This window comes from Camelus ferus, chromosome 9 (genome assembly GCF_009834535.1).
Source record: "Camelus ferus isolate YT-003-E chromosome 9, BCGSAC_Cfer_1.0, whole genome shotgun sequence".
NCBI classification, from domain to species: Eukaryota; Metazoa; Chordata; class Mammalia; order Artiodactyla; family Camelidae; genus Camelus; species Camelus ferus.
Genome location: NC_045704.1, coordinates 35,873,270 through 35,895,463, shown reverse-complemented (window position 1 = coordinate 35,895,463; position 22,194 = coordinate 35,873,270). Strand labels below are relative to the sequence as shown.

Here is a 22,194-nt window from a genome sequence, read left to right as displayed (position 1 = left end):
TAATGAAAAAGAATATTGAAATAAGGAGTAGAGGAGGGCTGGCATACCATACTGCTTTCCACACTTGCAACAGGAAGTGAGGCACTGACTAAGCTGTGGCACTGAACCAAGACACAATAGTTCAACAAGAATTTTTCTTAAGGACAAGTCCTCTCGCTGAAAAAGAATGGCAGAGCAATAAAGGTAACTGAAGAAAACACAATCTATCTCAGAGACATTGTTGATGAGGATGGTGGGGGCAGAGTTACAGCATCACATAAGGGTCAGCCCGACAACAGTGGGTATTAACCATCCTGTTAATCAGGCTGCTCACCTGTGTGCCAAGAACTCCTGCATTGAGAACACAAGAAGTATTCTGAAAACTGGCAGCTTTCTGGGCTCAAATCCTCGTATGTATCTGAGAAGTATGCCAGGCTACTCATTTAGAAACAGCCCCACAACCTCAATAAACAGCACTGTTGTTCCATTCATCATGAGTGTGATAAGGAGCTTCAAATAAAAATAAATGGCCCAATATTAAAATTCTCTTCCCTTGACCATGCCACCCTTAGCTTATCTTAATTACATTAGAAATAATGGAACAGCCAATTTATGGGCTAATCAGGGATGATCAGCCACCCAACTGCCCTATTCCAGCCTATTCCCTTTAGACCCACATCTGAACCACTGCATTAGGTGTAAAGAAGAATGTCATCTAGAGGAGCTAATGAGAGAGAATCAACAGAGCTACTTAACCAAGAACTAAGAGAAGGGGAGGTCAGTGTGGGGTCTGAGGGGAGGTGACAGACAGGAGGAATAAAAGGGACAAGAAGGAAAAAAACCCAAAGGGAGAGAAAAGGGATAACCTGGAAGGGTGTGCAGAGGTCTTAAAAAAAAAAAAAAAAAAAAGGAAAGACAAACCACAGAAAATGACAAAGCAGTGGAGAAACTATACTAAATCCTAATCTTTCAAGTTCTGTGGGGAAATATCTCTCTTCACAGTTAAGAAAGGAGGGCAGGAAGAGAACTGGGCAACTAAACTAAGAACAGGTGGGGAGGACTCAAACCCCATTTTCATAAAGGGAAGAGGGCAATATGCTTTGACTTCACACCCGCTTATTATTGAGCTGTTGCTGGCTTTTAGAAACTCTACATATGTTCTGATAATGTTGTTCTGTTTTTGCTGGGATGCACCAAATGGGAAAAGATAGGACACATTTGTGGTTTTGTAGCTTGTTTTCTTGGCATTTCAGCAGGACACTGGCAAGTTATTCAAACGTGAAATTATCACCAAAATGCCAGGAAGCTGCTCACCTTTTGTTTGAAAATGATTCTTGCTGAGCGACAGCCTCCTGGTGCCCAGACAGGTGAAAGGTCCCCCCCCCCCAGGCCGGCTCCCGACAACGGAACATCTCCCTCACAAACACATATGCACACATTTTGCACTGTGGTATGTCACTTAAATGTTTTGGCTGGCTGCACATTTAGTCTCAGTATGGCACAACGTTCAGAGACTGCCAATTTCAGAAACACATTCCGCAGGGTAAATGGATTAATAAGGCTCGGTGGCATTCGACAATCCTAATTTAATTTCACTGGTCCTTTACAGCAGAAGAATCAATGTTGCTGAGTAATTCACTCCAAGCGTGAACAACAACAAAAAAACCTTTAAAAAAATTTTCAAATCTGAATCAAGTGAATTTCTCTATTTCTAGAAGTAAGTACTATTGCCAAAAATATAATTAATTAAATTCTAGGGAATTTTACTCTGATAATTAAACATATTAGTTATTTAAATAGTGTCTCTGAAACATTTTCTTACAAATTAGAGCTGGCAAGCCCCCCTGCTGTCCTGTCTCACTCACATCAGCCCTACTGACACATTTTCACCTGTATGGAATATTTTAATAAAGCACACTGAGAAACAGCATATTTTAAAACTTTCTTATTTTTTGAACTACATAAATTAGACATACATATATTTCACTTGATATCAGGGTTATATAAGTAAACAGCAAAACAGAGGTCCCTTCACCCCTACTCGCCCTTGTAGAGACAGCTACTGCTTCCAGACTAGCGTGAACCCTCCAGCCTCCTTCCTGGGAAAAGCTGCATTTTTAGAACCAACTCCACATGATCACTAACCTTCTTCCTCCCTCTCCAAAAGACCCAGGGGCCTGAAAAATCTCTTATTCCATAATGAAATGTTTTGAAAAGGTTTTGATCTTTTAATCCTTGTCAGAAACAAATGGAGATAACTCATGTTAGGAAGGTAAACAATCTTAGAGCATCCTGAGGGAATGCTTGTTGCAAAATAAAGCTGCACCTACAATGGCTGTTCTGGCTTATTTACTGTCCTCTCAAGCTGTTTTTTGTTTGCTTTAAAGAGCTTGGAGAAATTGTTAATATAAAACGTGGCACAGAAAGTAAATAAAAGAAATTGAGGAAAATTATCAATGATCATAATTGCTTTTCTGAACTGCTGATTAAGTAGAAACCAAAATACCCCTTAAATTATAACAATGAAACCAAAGAATTATCTCGTCCTTCCATTTTAAGATTAATTTAGTAATTAACTGATCAGCCTCATGTTTCAGATGCAGTCACTCTTAAGTACACAAAGAGTTCTAAGCATGGTATTTTCCTCAAAAATGGGTCCTGTAGAACTCCCTCTGGTGAACCAAGTAGGAGAGTTAGACCTGGGACACGGACTCCAGCTCCCAGAAGCTGCACGCCCCGGTATACACTGCTGTCCTCACAACAGTACACATCCACATTTGGGTTCATTTCTTACCCTCTTCCGGGACTCTTCAATGGCAGACAGCAGGGCATTATCCTTTTCATTCTTGAGGAAGCCCTAGGAAAGTGGGGAGAAAGGACACAGCTTAGGTTAAAATTAACCTTCAAATAATCAAAAGTACACTGTAGGGGAAAAAAAAATAACCCTAAAGATACTGCTAACCTGCCCACCTTCACTCTCACAAAACTCTCTCAACTTAAAAACATCAAAAAAGATGGTTTTTACAGATGTTTCATAGTTTCTTTCAGCACATGATGACTGTTAGAAGCCAAAGTCCCCATGAAGCAGTATTGTGGAGTCCACTGTCCTGTAAACATGTAAAATGTGAGCAGTCAAGACTGTCCTTTAAAATTTCTGAACGGCCCATATTACAGGCACAGCTTTGGATCTGCAGCCAGTCACAGTGCCTCTAACTGTTCCTCAATCTGTATTTCTCTGCTGCTTTGTTAAATCTTCAATTTCTTCCTAACACTGAGGAAGTCAGCAGCCATCCCCTTGTCTGGGTGTTTTTCACTTGTCAATGGCTGGAATACCTGGAAAAATCATTTATTCACACATTTCTTCTGGGGTTTTGCCATGTATACTCCCTGTTTCAGGCCTGATGACATCCACTGCTTATATAATATAGGTGGGGTGAAGAGCAGACAGCCCATAAGTCTGGTTTAATACACAAGAGGGCTATATGCCTGCAAAATGCAACTTCACAATAACACAATGACAGACCGAGTTTTACATAGTGGTGCCTACACTTACTACTTGCACAAGTGACTTGATTTTAGATAAGTCACCCAAACTCCCTAAAATCTTAGTTCACTCATACGTGATAATGTAATTAAGTGCTTAACCCAAGGTTCCACACATATAGCTCTATTATTAGGATTGATTACATTTAGATTTGTTGGTGACATTAAAGAAAGATGCCCCCGGTGACGTCCATGTCACTATTCACTGTCGTTGTTGCAGGAGCTGAGATCTTGGGGAGGAGGGGAAGGGACAGCTGCAGACAGAGTGGACTTCTATGCCAATGCCTTGCCCTTCACACAAGGGTGAAGCTTTTTTATCCACAGCCTGAGGTGTGGGGGCCAAGTAGGAACAAGAAAGCTGATCCGTCAACTAGTATGTAGAAATCAAAGTCCTAGTTATAACATGAAAGAATTCGAGTCAGCCTGTATGTAGATCCACCTAGGCTATGGAGTGCATGGTACCTGTGTGTCAAGCATACTATGGTTGTATTCACACATGTCCAAAATGACCTGTTTTTTCAGAATCAAGTGTTTGCTCTTTTTGTTTTAGGAACTCTTCGGGGGACTATAATACAAAGTAGAATTAAGGTAAAGCTTTTAAAGTGACATGCTAAATTTAAAAACATTATTTTACAATTTTCATGAAAACTTACTGTTGTGGTTAACTTATTAATTTACTGATCATTTATTATATTTCAACAACTGTAACATTTTAGTATACTTTGTTCAAACAGTTCCAGATATAAAGCTACTGGTTCTTAAAACAAAAAGGGTGGTGGGCTAAATATGACTGAAGATACAAATTTTAACAAAATATTACTAATCTTCACAGATTCCTCAGATCTCTTAGGTACTGGCCCATGATTCTCCACATCTATTGTCACACCCCAACCCAGGCAGTGCACTGGGATGGACAGGAACAATAGCCAGCAGCTCAGGAAACATAGGCTCCTCCAGGGCAGTCCGTGAGGCAGCTTGAGAACACAACATGGAGACTGCTCCAAATACCTATACTGATAATGCTGCTGGGGTCGGGGGCAGTGGGGGAGGCATCAGCCTCAATGAACCAGAGCACATAAAGCTAGGACCCCATGTAATTCATTCTTAAGGGGGCAGCTTGTCACCATGTACCTGTTTCTGGCCATTGTAGGGGAGCCAGACAAGAATGACAGGAAGGATTTTAATGGACTCTGTTCATATCCTTCACAGCAAATGATTACATCAAGTCAACAAACCTTTATTATGATTTCCCTTTCCTGAGTGGGTCTTCAATGGCTAAAGCTAAAGGCTTTAGTGTCAGTTTATAAACAAAGCTATAGAACTATTATCCTCAATTGCTGGTCCTGAACAAACGGTAGGCATAGACTGTGCTTTGTTGCACCTTTTCTTTGCTGCTGCTGCTGGTCTAAACAAGCCATTTTTGAGGTGGGAGCAGTGGTGACAATCACTGCCTGACAAGGCCTGGTCTCATTTTTTTCCTTTTTGGTTGGTATCGGAGGGGCCGTGTCAAGTGCCCACCCCCTCTCTGAGCTTCCTCTGCTCTTCCCACTCAGTGACCAGTCTAACTCATTCTTTTAACTGCATCCACGTGTACATATAACCCACATACCCATACATATGACTAAAACACAAAGGCAAACCAATAATCAGACATATCTGTTTAAAAGCAACATAATATTCTGTAAGAAATAAAATTCCAAAATTTCTAAGAAATGAAATTTCTAGTAGTGGTTAAGAAAGAACAAGAAGAAAAAAAAATACTGCTCTGGGGACAGATAACTCTCTTCTTTATAAATGCACATTCCAACAATCTCACTTAAGAAATTAAATAAAGCAGTTGCACATGAGAATCAAATTTTAGACATCATCTACATGTGAACAAAGACCACTAATCCACTGTGCTTTCTCTGTAGCACAAACTGAGCCCACAAAATAGACTTTGAACTTTAATTTTTCACCCTTTATTCCTTCCTAAAAAACTGGGCTTTCTCTGTAGCACAAACTGAGCCCACAAAATAGACTTTGAACTTTAATTTTTCACCCTTTATTCCTTCCTAAAATGAAATACTAAAATAGGCTACATATCGTATTTTATTTTTAAAAACATATTAGTGACCTATCTTTTGAAAAGAATCTTAAAAAAAATTTTTTTTATACAGTCAAAATAGTGCTGGGATCTGTGTGCCATCTAGTGGCAGTTAGTTCTTGTAAAGTAACAAGTTGAGCAAGAAAATACCTGCCTCAGCCCAAGTTTCCCACAGATCTTTTCCTCAACTTCCCTTTTCCATATGTGTGTTTCCCTTCCTTTCAACTCCTCTTGTGAGGCACCTCTTAGGTCCCTCATCCCAGAGATAAAGTTTTATAGCTTATCAGAAAATGGGTTTTCTATAGAGGTGAGCTGGGGGGTGAACAGTGTACTAGGTGATGCCTTCCCTCATTGAGTGGGGCTCCCTCCCACACTGAAGACCCCTGGTCATGGAGAAGGCCCAACCGCTCACTTCCTCCTTGGAGATGACAGCCAGTCTAACTGTGACCCTCAGAGCTCCTCATCAACTAATAGCTCCTCTTCTTGCCAACAAGAGCCTTTTAACTGCTTGCAGTCTCCCACCCAGCCCTTCTATTGCTGGCCCACTCAATAAAGAACATTCCATAAACATCTGCAGGCCTGCTAAGTAAGATAACTACTCCTGACTTCCCATGTGTATAATGCTCCTCACTGCCAGAGTCCTGGAAACAGACTCTCTTCTAACTGGCTCCGTGAATTGGTTTTGGTTTGAAACTTTCTGTAACATAACAGCTCCCATTCAGGATTCAATTAAGGACCAGACACTGCTCTGAGCAATTCAAAGACATTATTGCTAATCTTTTAACAATATTAAAGAACAGACATGGTCACTCAACTCCCCATCGCCCCCCTAATCCCATCTTATAGGTAAGAAACAAATTTCAGCATTTAACTAATTTGACAAGGGTTCTCGACCCGGAACAGGCAGAGGCAGAATTCAAACACAGCTCTAACTCTTAATTAAGAGAACAACCATCTCTGAAATACTTAAGGAACAGTAAATTTCTAAATTTAGAAAATAAAGACAAGTTTCCTTTTTTCTCTAGAAGGATGGCGTCCAGGAGGTGAGCAAAATATTCTTAAATTTGTTTCCCTCATCAGTTATTAGTTCCCCTTTGCAGATGATGAAGCTGAAGGCTCAGAGAATACTAATTCTTCTACCAGTACTAATAAGAGCTAACACTTACATGGATACGGTGATTACTTTGTGCTAGGTGTGTGTTAACACACATCTGGTTCTAGCCCTCACTTTTAATGCAATGCTAAACTGTCTCCCAATACTACTTAGTTGGATCATCCTTTAAAGTATATTCTTAACATAGGTTTAAACATTGAAAGGGCTGTGTAAGATGGTTTCCAGAGCTTCTACCAACTCTAAAATGTGTGGTTCCATATTAAGATCACTTGGTTCATAAGGTAACAAAGTTCAACTTAGAATCCAAATTTTCTAACCCCCTTTTTACCTTTTCCACTCTACCATGCTCTCCCTCATAAGTCACAGCAAGTCAAGATGGGATAAACAGCTATTTTATGCTTGCATATTTATTCCTTTCCTCCCCCACCTCACATAGTTAGGCAAGGAATGAAACAATAAATGTCAAGTTTTGAGTGTTCCTTAAGAATGGAGTTTTTCAAAATGAGGGTCAGAACTCATAATTGGGTCATGAAATCAACCAGCATTTTTTTTTTCATTTCTCGGTCATTTTTTTTTTCATTTTTAAAAATTGAAGTACAGTTGATTTACAATGTTTCAGGTGTACAACAAAGTGGTTCAGTTACACACATATATAAATCTATTATTTATCATATTCTTTTCATTATAGGTTATTATAAGATATTCGGTATAATTCCCTATGCTATAAAGTAGGCTCTTGTTGGTTAACCAGTATTTTTTTAAACAAAATAAAATACAACAAAGATATATGGTATGGGTAAATACTGTTTTGTGAGACTTTGTTTTCAGTTATATATACTTACTTGTATGTATGAAGTGGGTCATGGTATAAAATACATTTCTTACTATGGATCACAGACAAAAAAGCTGGAGAAATAATTGCTCTAGACTGTCAGCTCCATAGCATTCCAAAATATTTTATTTATTGCTATGGAACAATAAACAATGTACATCTGCACAAGCAATATCTCCAGCCACATGTTCCAGCTTTAACAGAGGACGCAGGCTGCCCTGCAATATATGCTGGCTGAGAACACCCAGAATGTAATTGCAAGGTAAGATGATTCTCCTATCAAATGTGTGGTCATATCATGGGGACCTGGCAGCCAAACTGGCTTTCAAATGGCTCAGGTTAAGGAAGATAAGCATGAAAAACTGCCTTATTTTGATCACCAAGTAGACTCTGGGTTTCAGAATACAAGAGACTGCAGAAGAAGCGAGTGGGCAAAAGGATGTTTGTTTTTATCAAATGGTTAAATTCTCTTAGCTTATTTGTTTTCCAAAAGTGAAAACTTCAAGAAATAAGGGTCTCTGTGAGAAAAATTTCAGTAGTCACTTCAGCTCGCAAAGTACAATGGCACAAAAAGAGCTTGCATTGATTCTTTCAGAGTTCTTTGCTTTTCTCCAACAACAAATAAGTGATACGTTGAATAGTTACGTAAACGGTTTGAACTGAAGAACACACAGATTTCCTGACCATTAAAAAAACAAAACAAAAACCATAAAATAATTAGTCCAAGTTGGCCACACAGAACAAAAGCCATATTTTACAAAAGCCTCAAAACACGAAGACCATTCTAGGTCTCTTCCCTTCAGCAGACTGACCAGCAACCCACCCTGTCAAAATTTACAGTGAGGCAGCCACAGCAAGCCCAACTTTCTACCAGAAGCTATCTGACATGAGACAAAAACACATGGTGAGAGCTATAAAAAATCTTGTACCAGCTTTTGTTTAATATGAGCAATATATACAAATTAATAGGAAGTCAGTAACTAACATTCCAATTAAAAATAATATTAACAAGTAAGCAGTGACTGTAGATAATGGTCACTGTGGTTGAAAAAAACACTGCCAAGACACAAGCAACAGCTAGGAAAGCAATGAAGAAGGAAAGAAAACTGAGCAGAGCCAAAAATAAATTTAAAAATTAGAAGAATCAGGAGCGTCTGCTCCAAGATGAAGCAAGAATTTCCATAAGCGCGGCAAGCATTCCTTAGGACTTTAGACAGTGAAATGGAGAATTGTCTCACTTCTGTCAGGTCAGGAATGCGAGCTATACCCATTATTTTGCTTCAACTCATTCTAGGTAAAATACCCATAACCTCCCTCTCCCAAAACTTCTTCCCAATTTCTGAATGAATGATCTCTTCTGAAACCTTCTCTTGGGTGAAATTTTCACAAAGGTGAAACTGCTACTTAAGGAGAAAGTGAGGAAGGACAAAGCAAGATATTGTTTTCAGATGAGCACAACAGAAATCCTGCTGGCACTCGAGCTGAGCCGCTGGGCTTATCAGATGCTGCGACATGCTTTTCATTAGTTCCCTTTGTGGTGCCTACAGAGAACGCCTCAAGGAATTTTTCAGGTGCAAAGAGATGTTCATTACTGATAAAGCCCAAAAGATGAACACAGACATTTTTAAATTTGGACAATTTTCAAAATTTGGGGAACTTTCATATGGTTTTATATCATGGTTGGTTATTTTATTAGATCACTATCAATGTATTAAATTAAGAATACATAAATGTCAGTTTAAAAGGCCCACAAGAGACTCAATCTCCTTTTGTAAGAAATAGAGACTAAATAGCAAATCCAAGCTTTATTTTCCAACTCAAATATTTAGAGTGAGTTCCAATGCTAGTTTTCTACAAAATTTTTATACTTTAAATTGTTTGTTCACAGATTGCATTAAATATATTTTTTCAGATTGCATTAAATTAAAAAATACATGTATCTTCAAAAAATTCCTTCAGAAAGCAGTGCTAAGCTGGCAGATCTGACATGGACAATTTTAATATATATTTAATGCTACTGTATTAAAGCCTAGCCACCCTCATTCAGCAGGTGGCAGGAGACCCTGCGAGAGTAGCTGTGGGGTTCGTTCCACCATTTGCCAGCTCAGCCTATCCATCCGCCACCAGGCAGCTCTGGAGCCACAGGTGGTAGACCTTGGTGCTATAACATGCCACTGATGTGTGGGGACCAGGCCATCTGTCATTGCTAGTCTGCAGGGTCCCATTTTGTACATGGTCTGTGCTACTGGGCTAAACAAAAGGTCACATAATTAATTATGTGATGGATTTGGGCCCATTAAGGCAAAATGAATCAGTGCTCCCATAATTCAAATTGGTTTACAAGATGGTCTACAAATTCTCACAGGTTGAACAGAACTCAATGTGTCAAAGAGGTTTTAAACACAGAATACACAGCTCTGAGCAGTACTTCCTCCCAGACTCACCTAGGGCCTTCGCAGTAGCATTCTGACTCAAGTTTACTGGCATGCCCTGTCTCTTAGAGGCATGCCAATATAGCCATGATACAATTCCACCTCACTTGCGCACTCTGGGAAAGCCACAGGCCTTCGAGAGAGCCACTCATATAACAGCCATCTAACAGCCTTTGTGGACCCCTCCCTATTATCCTCCCCACCCCACAAAAGAACAAGACGAAGAAGGGAGAGGGGGGAGGGGAGAGGGTGAGGGAGAGGGAAGAAGGAGGGTAGTTGGGGGAGGAAAAGGAACAAGGACCTCAGGGCTACAGCTTCAAGAATTAGCCTTCCCATCTCAGAAGAGAAGGGGGAGGGAGGAGGAGAAAGGGAGGAAGAGGAGGAAATAACTATCACATAATGAACACCCAACTTCCAAGATTTTCAGCACTGGGTAAATAAAGAATATAAGAAGCATTCACCTTGATCCAGAAGGGAAAGTCACCTTTGAGAATGGGGACATGTCACTCCTGTGGGGCAGTAGTGAGGAGAGCAAGGATGTGTAGCACACCTCCCTGGCCAATACACTGTAGGTACATAACTACTAGATGCTTCTTCCTAGTTCTTTACCATGGAATCAAACTGGGGCTGCCTAAGCACATCTGGTTGCTACACTGGGAAGGTAAGGCCAAGGTTAAGGTCTGCATCCCTGTGAGGGCCATTTAGGTCTCTGGTGCTACTGCTGCAAAGCCAGTTCAGTTCTGTCCCTTTTAGGGGGCCCAGGGCATCCCTATTATCTATCTCTGGCCATCCAGAAAAGGAAAGCAATCTATTCAGCTCAGTTATTGGGAGACTCCATGCAGAAGGGGAGTGGTAGTAAGGGTACAATGTAAGAGTTAAATAAAAAAATGATGGCCATTTAGTCAACTAGTAGGGAAAAAGAATGTTTTTTAGCAGATTTCTCCCTCCTCCCAAATCTTGCAGAGACCTGCAGTAACCTTTCAGGGTTGTGTACGCAACATTTCCCTGCTGGTCACAAGAAGTCTGGGGAGAGGATGTGACTAGCTCAGTACTGATACCTCATCACTTCCAGAAAACAAGCCAGAGCCTGCATCCTAGTGATGCAGCAGGATGTGCCACGCTGCAGTAGGTGGACATCTGCTGGCATCCTCTCTACTCCTGGGAGGGGGGCAGAGGAGCAGGAACACTAGAAGCCAAGAGAGGGAGGGAGGGAGGGCAGCCAGCCAACTGCTCTCAGACTGCTGAGGTGGCCCCAGGGGAGAAAGCAAGGACAGCAACTCTGAGCATCCTACCTCCCTCCCCACGTCCCACCCTGCCCCCCTTGCCCCACCCTGCTAGAGCTAACCTTTGGGGACACAAGAACAAGGAGGATTCTAAAGAGAAAACTTTTCAATCTAGCTCTGCAAATGGAATAAACAGTGCCAAAGTACATCTGGCTTCAAAAAAACAAACAGCGGAAGAACCCTCTCCTCACCTAAAGGTATAAACAGATCTAAAAAATATTCCTCCCAAAGCCACTTTCAGGTGATGGGAAGATAAGATAAGGAGGATACATTAGCGGCTGATGAAAATGTTTTAATATGTCTTTGGGGAACTGATTTCCATCTTGGTGATGGATCAGTCCACGTTTAAAGAACTTTGGGTACTAAAACCGCACTGCAGTATAAAATGAGAATGCATCAATAATGGCCTTTATCATGGCCAAAGTCCCCTCCCTCTGCCCCCTAAACCTACTCTAAAATAACTTATTAAAAGAACCCTGTATTATAAAAAATACCGAACTAGTGTCTTTTTTCCTTCGGAAAGAGGAAACAAAAGCAAGATTTGGGGGCCATGAGAAGGACAGACAGTAGAGGGTGTACCTCCGAGACAGTCAGGTGTGCTAGGCTGGTTTCAATAGTGTTCAGGATTAAGCCCAAGTTCTACTTATCAAGCATAAGGAACCAGTTAGTCAAGATAATGTTTGGGAATCACGTGTCATATTAATTCCCTGCTGGTACACGGTGTCAGTCATTTACACTGCAGTTGAAAATCACAGCTCCTCCCGCTATGCAGCACTGCTTATGCTGATGGGATTGGAGCACTGATCATCATGGCTGTCACAGGAAAGGGAGCTCTAGTTTTGCTGCAGTTTCTTCTTTAGAAATTCTTTTTCAAAAATTTATCTGTCTGGGTACCACTAAAACAAACAAAGAGACTTTCTTTTTTGTAACTTCCTATTGTCTTAAATGGAATTTGTCATGGTACCCCTTTGCTAATAGTACTTGGGATTTCACACTCTCTCTAAAACCTTAAGTTTGGAAATGTTTTGACTTTACCTTGTCAGAGCTAAGGGAATACTGCAGGATGCACCACTCACCATTGTCACCATGCGTACAGAAAACATGAAACACTGCTTAAAATGTAAATTTTAGCTAAAATGTAAATTTAATAGAAATCGGCTAAAATGGCAAATACAAGCAACAGGAGGAGAGAGGGCAAGACCATTTTTCAAATACAAATTGCCTGAAACTGACAGGGAGCTAAAACCTTTTATCCAGCCCACCCATAGTAGGATAGGGGGCAATCCTGCACTATGGGACCCCCTCACACCTAGAGATAAAGGAGTGATTTGCTGGGAGGACATAATGCCTGAACCCATCCCAGAAGACAAGCACTTCGCCCTTCATGTGGAGCCAACATAGTGGACCTGAAAGCTCTACTTGCAGGTTATATCCTGTTTTAAATGTTTGTTTATAAATGCGTATCATCTACGAAGAGCCAGGAGGACTCTAAGCACAGCTCAATAAGTCATTTCCAATAAGACTGAAAAGGAACATCTCTATGAGTATGTTGCTAACACAAAGACAGACTTTGCTACAAGCTCAATCCCTTAGATCCATCATCAACCAGTAAGCCCACAAAGAGAGTCAAATGCAGGCAGAGGCACAGCACGGATTGGGAGTCAGATGGCCTGGATGTAGGCAAAATCAACTGCTTTCCAGATGTCTGACCTTGAGAAAGTTGTCTAATGACAATAAATCTTGCTTTACTTAACTGTAAGATGAGCTGATTGCACTACATAAACTTTAAGGCCAGCTCCAGAAATTCTAACTCCACGAAAGGTGCGAACAGGTAAGAAATCAGCATTGTCACTACCACTCTGACTACAGTTCACTTCTACAATAACCTATACCTTAAAACCACAGAAGAAATACAATGAACTTTGTTTTTGAAGGCAGCCAACATATATTTAGTATATAAAATAACCAAAGCCCACAAAGAGCTAAAATGAAAACCAGAATCAAAGATAAATAACATATTTTCATAGAACTGCTAGTTTCACCTTGCCATAAAGGAGAAGCATACTGTCCTGTTTTCTGAAAATTCATCCTATATTGAAAGGAGTAAGTTTTCACATTAAGAAAAGAAGAAAGCACAAAGCAAGGATATTTAGAAGTATTAATATAAAATATCTATTTAAATTTTTACTAAAAGCAACAATTGGAAGCTATCTGGATATAAGTGTTAATTAAGTCTGTATTTCAGGAAAAGCTCAAAATTTTTATCTTCTAACAGAATAAAAAGTTAACTGTACATTGGCAAGGCAGTGCTACCAGAGGAGTCTTCAAACTTGATTGAAGGAAATGACTCATGCGGTCCACCTCTTATCACAGTGTTCCTGGTGACGCCATTTTACTCCTTCCTCACTGCCATCTTAGTGCCACGAATGATTCCTAGCGGGCTGGCCGACATGCTTGCTTATCTACATTATGGCACTGCCAGAGCATTCAAAGGTTTGATATCAATACATTTTTTGTAGCAAAAAGAACCATGACTCTTTCCTACCAGCCAGGCTAAAATGTCCAGATTGAAGAGACTTAGGAATCCCCTACAAGTACCAGAAAGGAGAGCCTCTTCCCAGTAGCCAAACTTGAGTAGACCATGGTGGAGGCAAAGAAAATGGGAAGCAACTGAGTCTCTGCCATATCCCCAGAGTACCTGGTACACAATAACATAAAGCCAGAGAGAGAAATTTAAGACCACAACCTCCAAACAAGTTTTACTTTAAAAATTCCAAAGGAAGGTTTGTGACATCTTTTATGTCATCTAACCAAACATTTTATGCAGGCAAAGAAGCAGTTAAAATGGAATTCTAATTTGCTGCCCTAAAACTCTTTCAAAGTGTAAACCTTATAAAAAACCAAAGGAAAAGAATCCCTTTGCATTCTACTATATAATAAACAATATATTAATTGTCCCTCTCAAGATTAACAAAATTATATCGAGATCTAGGGTCTTATGCCACGAGCATAAGATTAACGCAAGATTTACGGAATCTTTGTGGGATTCTAAATAGGGCTCAAGGACAACTGAGACTTCCTATTTCAATGAAAACACAAATGTGAAAATCCTCCTCTTCCCTAGTTTCAAAAAGATCTCTCAGCTAGAGAAAGCGGCATTCAGTGAGTAGGAGGAACAGCTAATGCAATAAGATTTGGAAGAACAGCTGGTTTTATAAATCTGATACCAGGTTAGAAGGATTCTCAGACATCTAGTTCTGTAAAGATTCAACTCCTGAAACAGCTACTAAAGCATTTTCAGCAAATTCTGCATGGTACAGTTTACTGTAAAATACACTTACTATAAATTCTTCAGGGTTAAGTGCCTTTAAGAAGATAAACACACTAATCAAAGTTAAAATCCACTTGTTTCCTCTTAGTAACAGCATAAAGGAACAAAGGAATAAGCTGAGTCAAATCTAATTAATTTTAAGAATCAAGATTTCTAGGCTTACAATCACAAACAAGAGTTTTCCACAAGTAGCTCTGAAGTCACAACTATTAATTAAACAGAAGGCACTAAAAATTATCCCCATTAATGAGAGTGACAGCCTCAATAACCTACTGATCTTTTAGGATAAAATCTTGTTTTGTTGAAATACTTTTTTTGCTATATATTTTAATCAGCTATTATAGATTATGAGTATGGAAGCATTTTCTTTAAAAAACAAAAAACAACAAAGCCCTAAAATGCAGCAATTTTCTTCAGGAATGGAAACAAACTGTAAAAGACAGTGAAAAGAAGCCTGAACTCTTTCAGATACACCATATTTACATTTCTTTTTTTCTCTTAAGTGTCATTTTCATCTTTTACTAGTGGTAAATTCATATCTCTCATTAACTTAAATTACCAATGAATATTTAATTAAAAGCATGTGCTAAAATCATTTACAAAACCTATATTTCAAGTATATACACATATCACACTTGGTTTCTAACCCATTCAAAAAAAACACATCTAACAACCTCTGTGTTACACCTTTAATATCAGCAGCGTTTATTTTAAAGTCTATTTTGTCCATCCAACCAAAGATAAATGTTCAACCTCTCACCGCTATATGAGTATGAGAAATACTTACTGTAGACAAAAGGATTCCATTTTCTTTCTGGGAATGCTCTCCACCCTCCTAGAGAACTCTTCTATGCAGTGTGCAAATTCATTTTCTGAGTTTTACAGTAACAAAGCTCTCGTGCCAAAGAACTAACATAAATGAAATGGCCCTGCAGCTGCCTTCAGAACCCAGCTCATCTCAACCATGATACAGCTAATTGTTAAAAATGGTGGCTGAGACATTTCCCATACATTAAATTAAGGAGCTCTGATGAAGGCACTGGCATCCTCCCACTTCAGACAAAGGAAAATAATTTGCAACTGTACCAAGGCACAGATAACTGAGTCATCTCCCACACAGGGTCAGTGTTAGAGGTTTCCTCCATCTTTACAAAATGCAAACCACAGCTCATTGTCTCATCTCAGAAATCAATTCTTTGCAATGCTGCACTGGGTCAGAGTTTTAAAGGAATCTTAGTCACGAGTAAAGCCAGATCTCCAATACCGAGACAAGTGAAATTTTCACAGTTCCTCTCCCTTCCCGGAGCAGCTCTCCTCCATTCCCCACTTGACAGCTCCTCAAGTCTTCCTATTGTTAAGGAGTACAGAAAGTCCCACACCTCTGAAGGGAGCTAAATCTCTCAACTAGGTGAGCAATTTCCAAGTCCATGCTTCAGAAAGAAGTCCAGACCTACAGGTCCCATGATACAAATACATTCCTTGGGATATAAAGCTATATACATCATTGTCTCTTTTCATTTGTTTTTAAGGGAAGACAACAACCAAGCTGCTTTTTAGCGCTGAATTAGAGGCAAAATTTTATCTCCGATGTTAATCACAGTATTAAAAGTGGCATAAGCAACATGTATAATTTTATAACCTTCCAGATAACGCTTACATGACTTAGGAAGCTTTCATTTCACCTACATAAATCACATTTTCTGCACTAAAAACTGGAAATATACTTAAAGGACTCATATCATATTAGTTTGAGGATGAATTTAGGATAGAAAAAGTAACTATCTTAATTTAAAGTACCTATGGTTGATAATACTTATGAATCTACGTCTTTGACGTTACTCTTTAATTCTCCTCATTTAAAGTCTTATGCTAAAGCATTTCCTGTGAGATAATTCCAAATACCTCTAATAGTACTTCCTTCCTATAACAAAATATAATAGACTGAATTCCTTGGTAAAGCATCCTACACACACATGCACACACACACACACTCACCTATAATCCCAAAGAAGGATCTGGTTTTAGCAAAGAGAAATTCTATTTTAGTATTTTACCTCATGTAAGAATTCTGCACTTCACATGCATCTTTTTAAAAAAATCCTAAAGAAAGTCCACACTACTTACTACTTAAAGATGAAGTCTGCAAAAATCCTAAATAATCAACTATTTAAATCTTTAAGCAAATACCTCTCTGCCCCACCCAAAAGATTTTTTTTTAAAAGAAAAATGTTACAATGACAAGGCACAAATCTGAACAATTCTCAGGAGAATCAAGTACTTTTTCTATCAAATAAGTTAAATGCTTCTGAATGCATCTCAAAATTTTAAACAAATTGAGACCTTGTCTTTCAGAGGTACTGCAACAACATGCTGTCAACCTATTTACTAAGGCACATTTATCTTAATTTCTTTATGAAACATAGGCAATCCTACCTGCAGCTCTCAAATGTAAGGAGTTACAGACCGGTTGATGCTGTTGGTCACTGCAGCTCTTCCATACCTTCTATGTGGGATGAGTTCTATCAGAACCAGTGCTCAAGTTTCCCCTCTTCAAACGGCCAGATTTGAGAGGGGGGAGGAGGAGGGGAGAAGGAGAGAGGAAAGAGGAAAGAGAGAAGAGAGATAAAGAGAAAGAAGAAAAAGGAAAAGAGGACAACCTGCAAATTAATGTTGATATGACTGAAGCACTAAAGAGTCCAATTAGACAATGAGATTGCAGGGTCCCCTTAAAAAGGGTGCACACAGCCCCTGGGGCACAGCATCATCATTCGTGCTGCTCCACACAAATCACAAATCCAGACAAGTCAGCTATCAGTTTGAAAGCACAAACTGATGGGAGTAACAGTTTATAGGTTACAGAAGGGTATTTTATTGTTAACGGACTGTACCAAGTTAAGATTTAAGAGGGGGAGAGACAACATGTAGCAAGGAATGCTATGATACTTTTTTTTTTTTTTGACCCAAGCCACTGCAATTACTCTGATGTGAATTTTTGATGACTTCCGACATCTTGCATGGTTAATAATCGCTTCAGCTGTCATGTTTGGTTAAAGTAGAAAATGCATTTGCTGCATTGTGATGCAGTGCTGTGGCCACAGATTGTAACACCAGTTGTGAAGCTGGTCCCTTAACTGAGCAGCAGGAATTTGCACATGCCATGATTCTAAAATAAATGGTAGTTAAAAGATTTTATACAGCAGCAGGCAGATTCTGCCATTTTAGCCTCAGAATGTGTCGCTCCAACATCCACCAGCGTCTCAGATCACTGTGCCCTCATCAATTGCCTGTCCCTCAAACAGAACAGTAAATTCATCATCTTATATGTTTGGCCTCTCAGCAGTTAAAGGATTTTGATACTGTTTAAATAACTATTCAGATTAATTATAGCTTTGAATAGAACTGAGGTTATTTGCATTTCAGGAATATACAGCCAATGAAACTGTCAGTGACACAGGAAAATGCAGACCTTTATTAACATATGCTCAGCTCAACTGTCACTTCTTTGTACAACATTTAGGGGAAAATATATGACGTGTAAGTAATGTATAGTCCCATTCCACTGCAATGGTTTTTAAAAATGTTCCTCAGAAAAGGATCTTTTCCTCCATGTATAACCTGAAAATTAAAGACTACATTAAAATACTAACACGCATTTTTTATTGTCACTAAAAGAAAATTTAATGCAGCAAACAACTGTGCAATTACAGGAAACATTGTGCAAAAGCAAAGATGAAACCACACTGAGAACCAGGCAACAGATGATTAAAGTCAGGCCAACCAGGTAGTGGACTGTCATTATGGTGCAGACTGCAAAAGAAAAACTGAAAGAAAGACCTTTCCATTTTCAAAAACAAAACCCACAAAATCCTACAACTGCAATCTGTTGGTTGCAAAACCAACACCTATACTGCAGAACCTGAAGGACATGTAATATTTGCCAATTTCATAATATATTTTTATACAAATATTAACTTGGCTACCTAGCATTTAGAATTTGGCTACGTAATCATTTACAATAATCATTTTGGTTATTAAAGAAGCAGAACCAAGTTACAGACTTTGCTGCTTTAAGAGAAAAACAAATATAATCGACTTATATTTGTTACATCAGAACTTTTGCCAATTAAATGCTCAGAGTTGAGATGTTTCAGACGTTTCTGCCTTGAAAAAAATAAAACTAAATGAAAAAGAACGAACATAAGAACACACTGGTGTCTGAACAGTGAATAACAATGAAAGAACTTATGTTCTAACATAAAAATCAAACCATGATTTCCTTTGTTCCTTTCCATTTATTCATTGTGATAGCACCAAATGCATAATTTGGAGGTACATGTGTTAACTAGAGCTTTAAAGCTGAAGAGCTTTCTGGTTTTGTTTCTTCCCCTAACTTAAAATTAACTGCACCAACAGTGCTATTCAGTGCCACAGCAGATGTCACAGTAGTTGTAGCTAACATTCAACAATTCTAGCTTTTTTTGTTCCAGACCCAATACAAGGTACCACTAGCAGCTCAGAAACTGCACAAGGAGGGAGGAAGGGAACATGTGTTGGGGGTAGCTTTGAAATTAACCAGGCTCAGCTTATGCTCCAATTACTGAACAAAAGACAATCCTGGGGGACCTCTCTCTGAACCAGTGCAAGAAGCAAACTCTTTTGTTTCTGATCAAATAAATACAGCATTGGAGCATAGTGGATATGCAGCAATAGGAGTCTCTGCCTGGGGATGGAAGGGGCAAGAAAAAAAAGAACTCAAAGACCCCAGTGTGGTTACAGTCAAACCATTTCACTGATGGTTAAAACCTATTCCTGAGGGAGACATGTGAAGTTCACTACAGGGGAGTGAGAAAACCCCCTTCAATTACCAAAAAAAACCCCACCTCACAGAGTCACGTTTTTCCACACTAGTAAGGCCAAACAAATAAAGAGGATATTTCTTTATGCTGGAATAAACCGTAAACCAGCTCTGTCTGCATCTTCCCCAATCTATGAGTATTCCAATGAAGCCAGATGAGTTGTAGAATATTCTGACTGCAAAGAACCTCAGAGCAGAGTAGTGAGAAGTATTAACTAACCAAGGACCCCAAATCCAAATATGGATGTGGAGGTCGTTAAAACACTAAAAGAAGCCACCTTACAAAGGAGGTACTTCTCCAATTGTTTTATCACCAGATGAAGTGATCCATTACTAAATGTCTACTTGGTAGTCCACTGTTTAATTCTGTTTTGGTTTTACATACCCTAAGCAACAAAAACTAAAACAAAGAGAAAAGGGTAGACAACTAGCAGACCTGGCACTTATTAACATAAGGGATATAAATGGGCTTGCTTATACAAATGCAGAGATGATGTCTGATTCTTTCTACCAAAGGGGATCAATGTGATCTTTTCAAAACCTCCATTCACTGCAACATTCTGAACTACAACAGCAGCTAACTTGTGCATCAGATACACACATACTCTATATAAAAAACCTAGATGTCCAAAAGTATAGAGACAATGGATCTTGCTACTACAGTGACCAAAGTGTATTAAGGTCTTTGTGTATTTGAAGATCTCCAAATTTCAGGTGAGGGCTTGAAATTTCAAACAGTATTCCATTCAAAATTCCAATAAAGCAAGCCTTTTAGGTAGCGCCTTAGAATTCTCTGTAATGAGAATCTTTACTAGAAAAGTTTCAGGTTTGTTATTTCTGTTTCCATCTCTCTACAGATTCTCCCAATTGGTCCATTAAAGAACTTCTTAGCAAAGTAGAGGTATAGGACCAAGAAAGAAAGAAAAAAATTTCTGAAAAAAGCAGAAACACTTCCTCCAACTTAAGATATCCAGATTCCAAAGACTCTATGACCTTCTCCCTCATGTAGTTAATCGGTTTGGAAAATCTCAGTAGGAAAAAAAGGAGGGGGAAGATAGTTACAACTTCCTTAGGCTCATGCTGTAAAGCTCTCAAGTACATTAACAATACGCAGGGCTTTACCCAGAAATCAAAACTTATATAGAATCCTGATAAGCTCTACTCTGCCTTCTGCCAAGTTCATTGGGCTGCTGGGAAGATCAAGTAATCCCACCAGTGGATAAGAGCTTTTAAGAGTTAAAAATGAGAGACCATGTGAGGTTGGACAATCATTGTCCCCTACTCCCTAGCCTTCTGAGGCATAGCCAAATCCTAGTCCCGTTCCCAGCCTGCCATCACGAGCTGCCTCCCAGCTCCTTTCTCCTTGCTAAGACCTTGTTCCCCTGGCCCATGCTGAACGTTTCTCCTTCGGTACATTCATTTGTACTGCCACAACTCTCACCTCTAGACCAGTGGCTCTGGAAAATTCTGTCTGGAGCTTTTCTCTGAGAAGTGTTTCTTATCCTATCTTTAATGTTTCAGGGGCATTTCCACAGTGATGTCTTGCCAGAACATCAAAATGTGAAACATGGGTAGAGGATATAGATCAGTGGTAGAGCATGTGCTTGGCCTGCATGAGGTCCTGGGTCCAATCCCCAGTGTCTCCATTGGGGTGGGGGGGGGAATCTGAAATGAAATCTCAACTCTCAATCTAGTTAACCTTCCTAGTTTGTCAGCTACGACCAATGGCACCAATTCTGTTCTCACTACAAACCTCGAGTTATTTCTTAAGCCCATCAGGCACCAAGTGTGGCAGATGTTCTATTCCAAACATCTCTCACACACCTTTTCCTCTCCGTTTCCTCGGCCACCAACCTGGTACTGGCTGTCATCACTGGGCCTGGATTATTGCAACTGCCTCTGAAAAACACATCGGCAGGTATCCTTCCATTGACTAAGTCAATTTCCCTAAGTGTTTCCACCCCCTACCCCTCTTTTTTGTTGACATTTACCTGCTCCAAAACTTTTAACAGCACATACTGCCTACACTCCACTGCTTGGCAGTCACTCCTACATCTGATACCTCCTCACTGACACATTTTATTTCTTAGCACGTGACTTCTATTCTCACCTCCCTGACCTTGTTCAGGTTATTACTCCCATATCCTCTGTCACTTCCTGCAAGCTAAACACATTTAATCTTTCAGGGACCATTTGGATCCCGCCTGCTCCAGGGGGGTCTTCCCCAACTACCCCCAAATTCATTCATCATTACCCTCTTCCTCTCCTCTGACCTGCACGTGGCATTTAGAATTTCATTTCATTCCCATTCAGTTTTGCCAGTCACTTAACACTATCTTGGACAGTTTGACCCTATTACATAAAGGACTGTTAATCTTGGCTTTCCAGGTAGAAAATAATGAGCTTCCAGAGGGCAGTATCCAGAATTTATGTTTATTCTAATTGTCATCAGTGCCTACCATAGTGCTATCCTTATTAGGCACTCAACAAAACCACTTCATTGATTTTTATTAGTGTTTGCTAGGCCCCACCCAGGCAGATGCAGGCAACTACTTAAAGGGGAGCTAAATGTTATTTTAGCTTATTGATTGTTCCTTCAGATCTCTTCAGCTCCCCGAGATAATTGCAGCCTCAGATACCAAGACAGATGTTGAGGTAGTTCTTGGCCAATGTGCAGAGCCACCAAACTCTTCTTTGTGACTAAGCATCATTACCAAAGTATTCAATTCCGAAAGTCGG

At 39.6% G+C, this 22,194-nt stretch overlaps 1 protein-coding gene across 2 annotated transcripts in view; it reads right to left on the bottom strand.

The window, feature by feature from the left end:
- The window catches only part of NUP93 (nucleoporin 93), a 99,187-nt gene that overhangs the window by 35,796 nt on the left and 41,197 nt on the right, over positions 1-22,194 (bottom strand). Inside the window, exons 1-2 of one of the 2 annotated variants that reach the window (XM_032486360.1) lie at positions 17,034-17,116; positions 2,774-2,836 (exon numbers count right to left, since the gene is read on the bottom strand). Coding sequence is in view for 1 of the 2 variants with exons in the window: in XM_032486359.1 (XP_032342250.1) it covers positions 2,774-2,836 (63 nt within the window). In the remaining variant the exon portion in view is untranslated. Of the gene's footprint in view, positions 1-2,773; positions 2,837-17,033; positions 17,117-22,194 lie in introns of those variants that run through there. The other variant, XM_032486359.1, reaches the window with a different exon arrangement.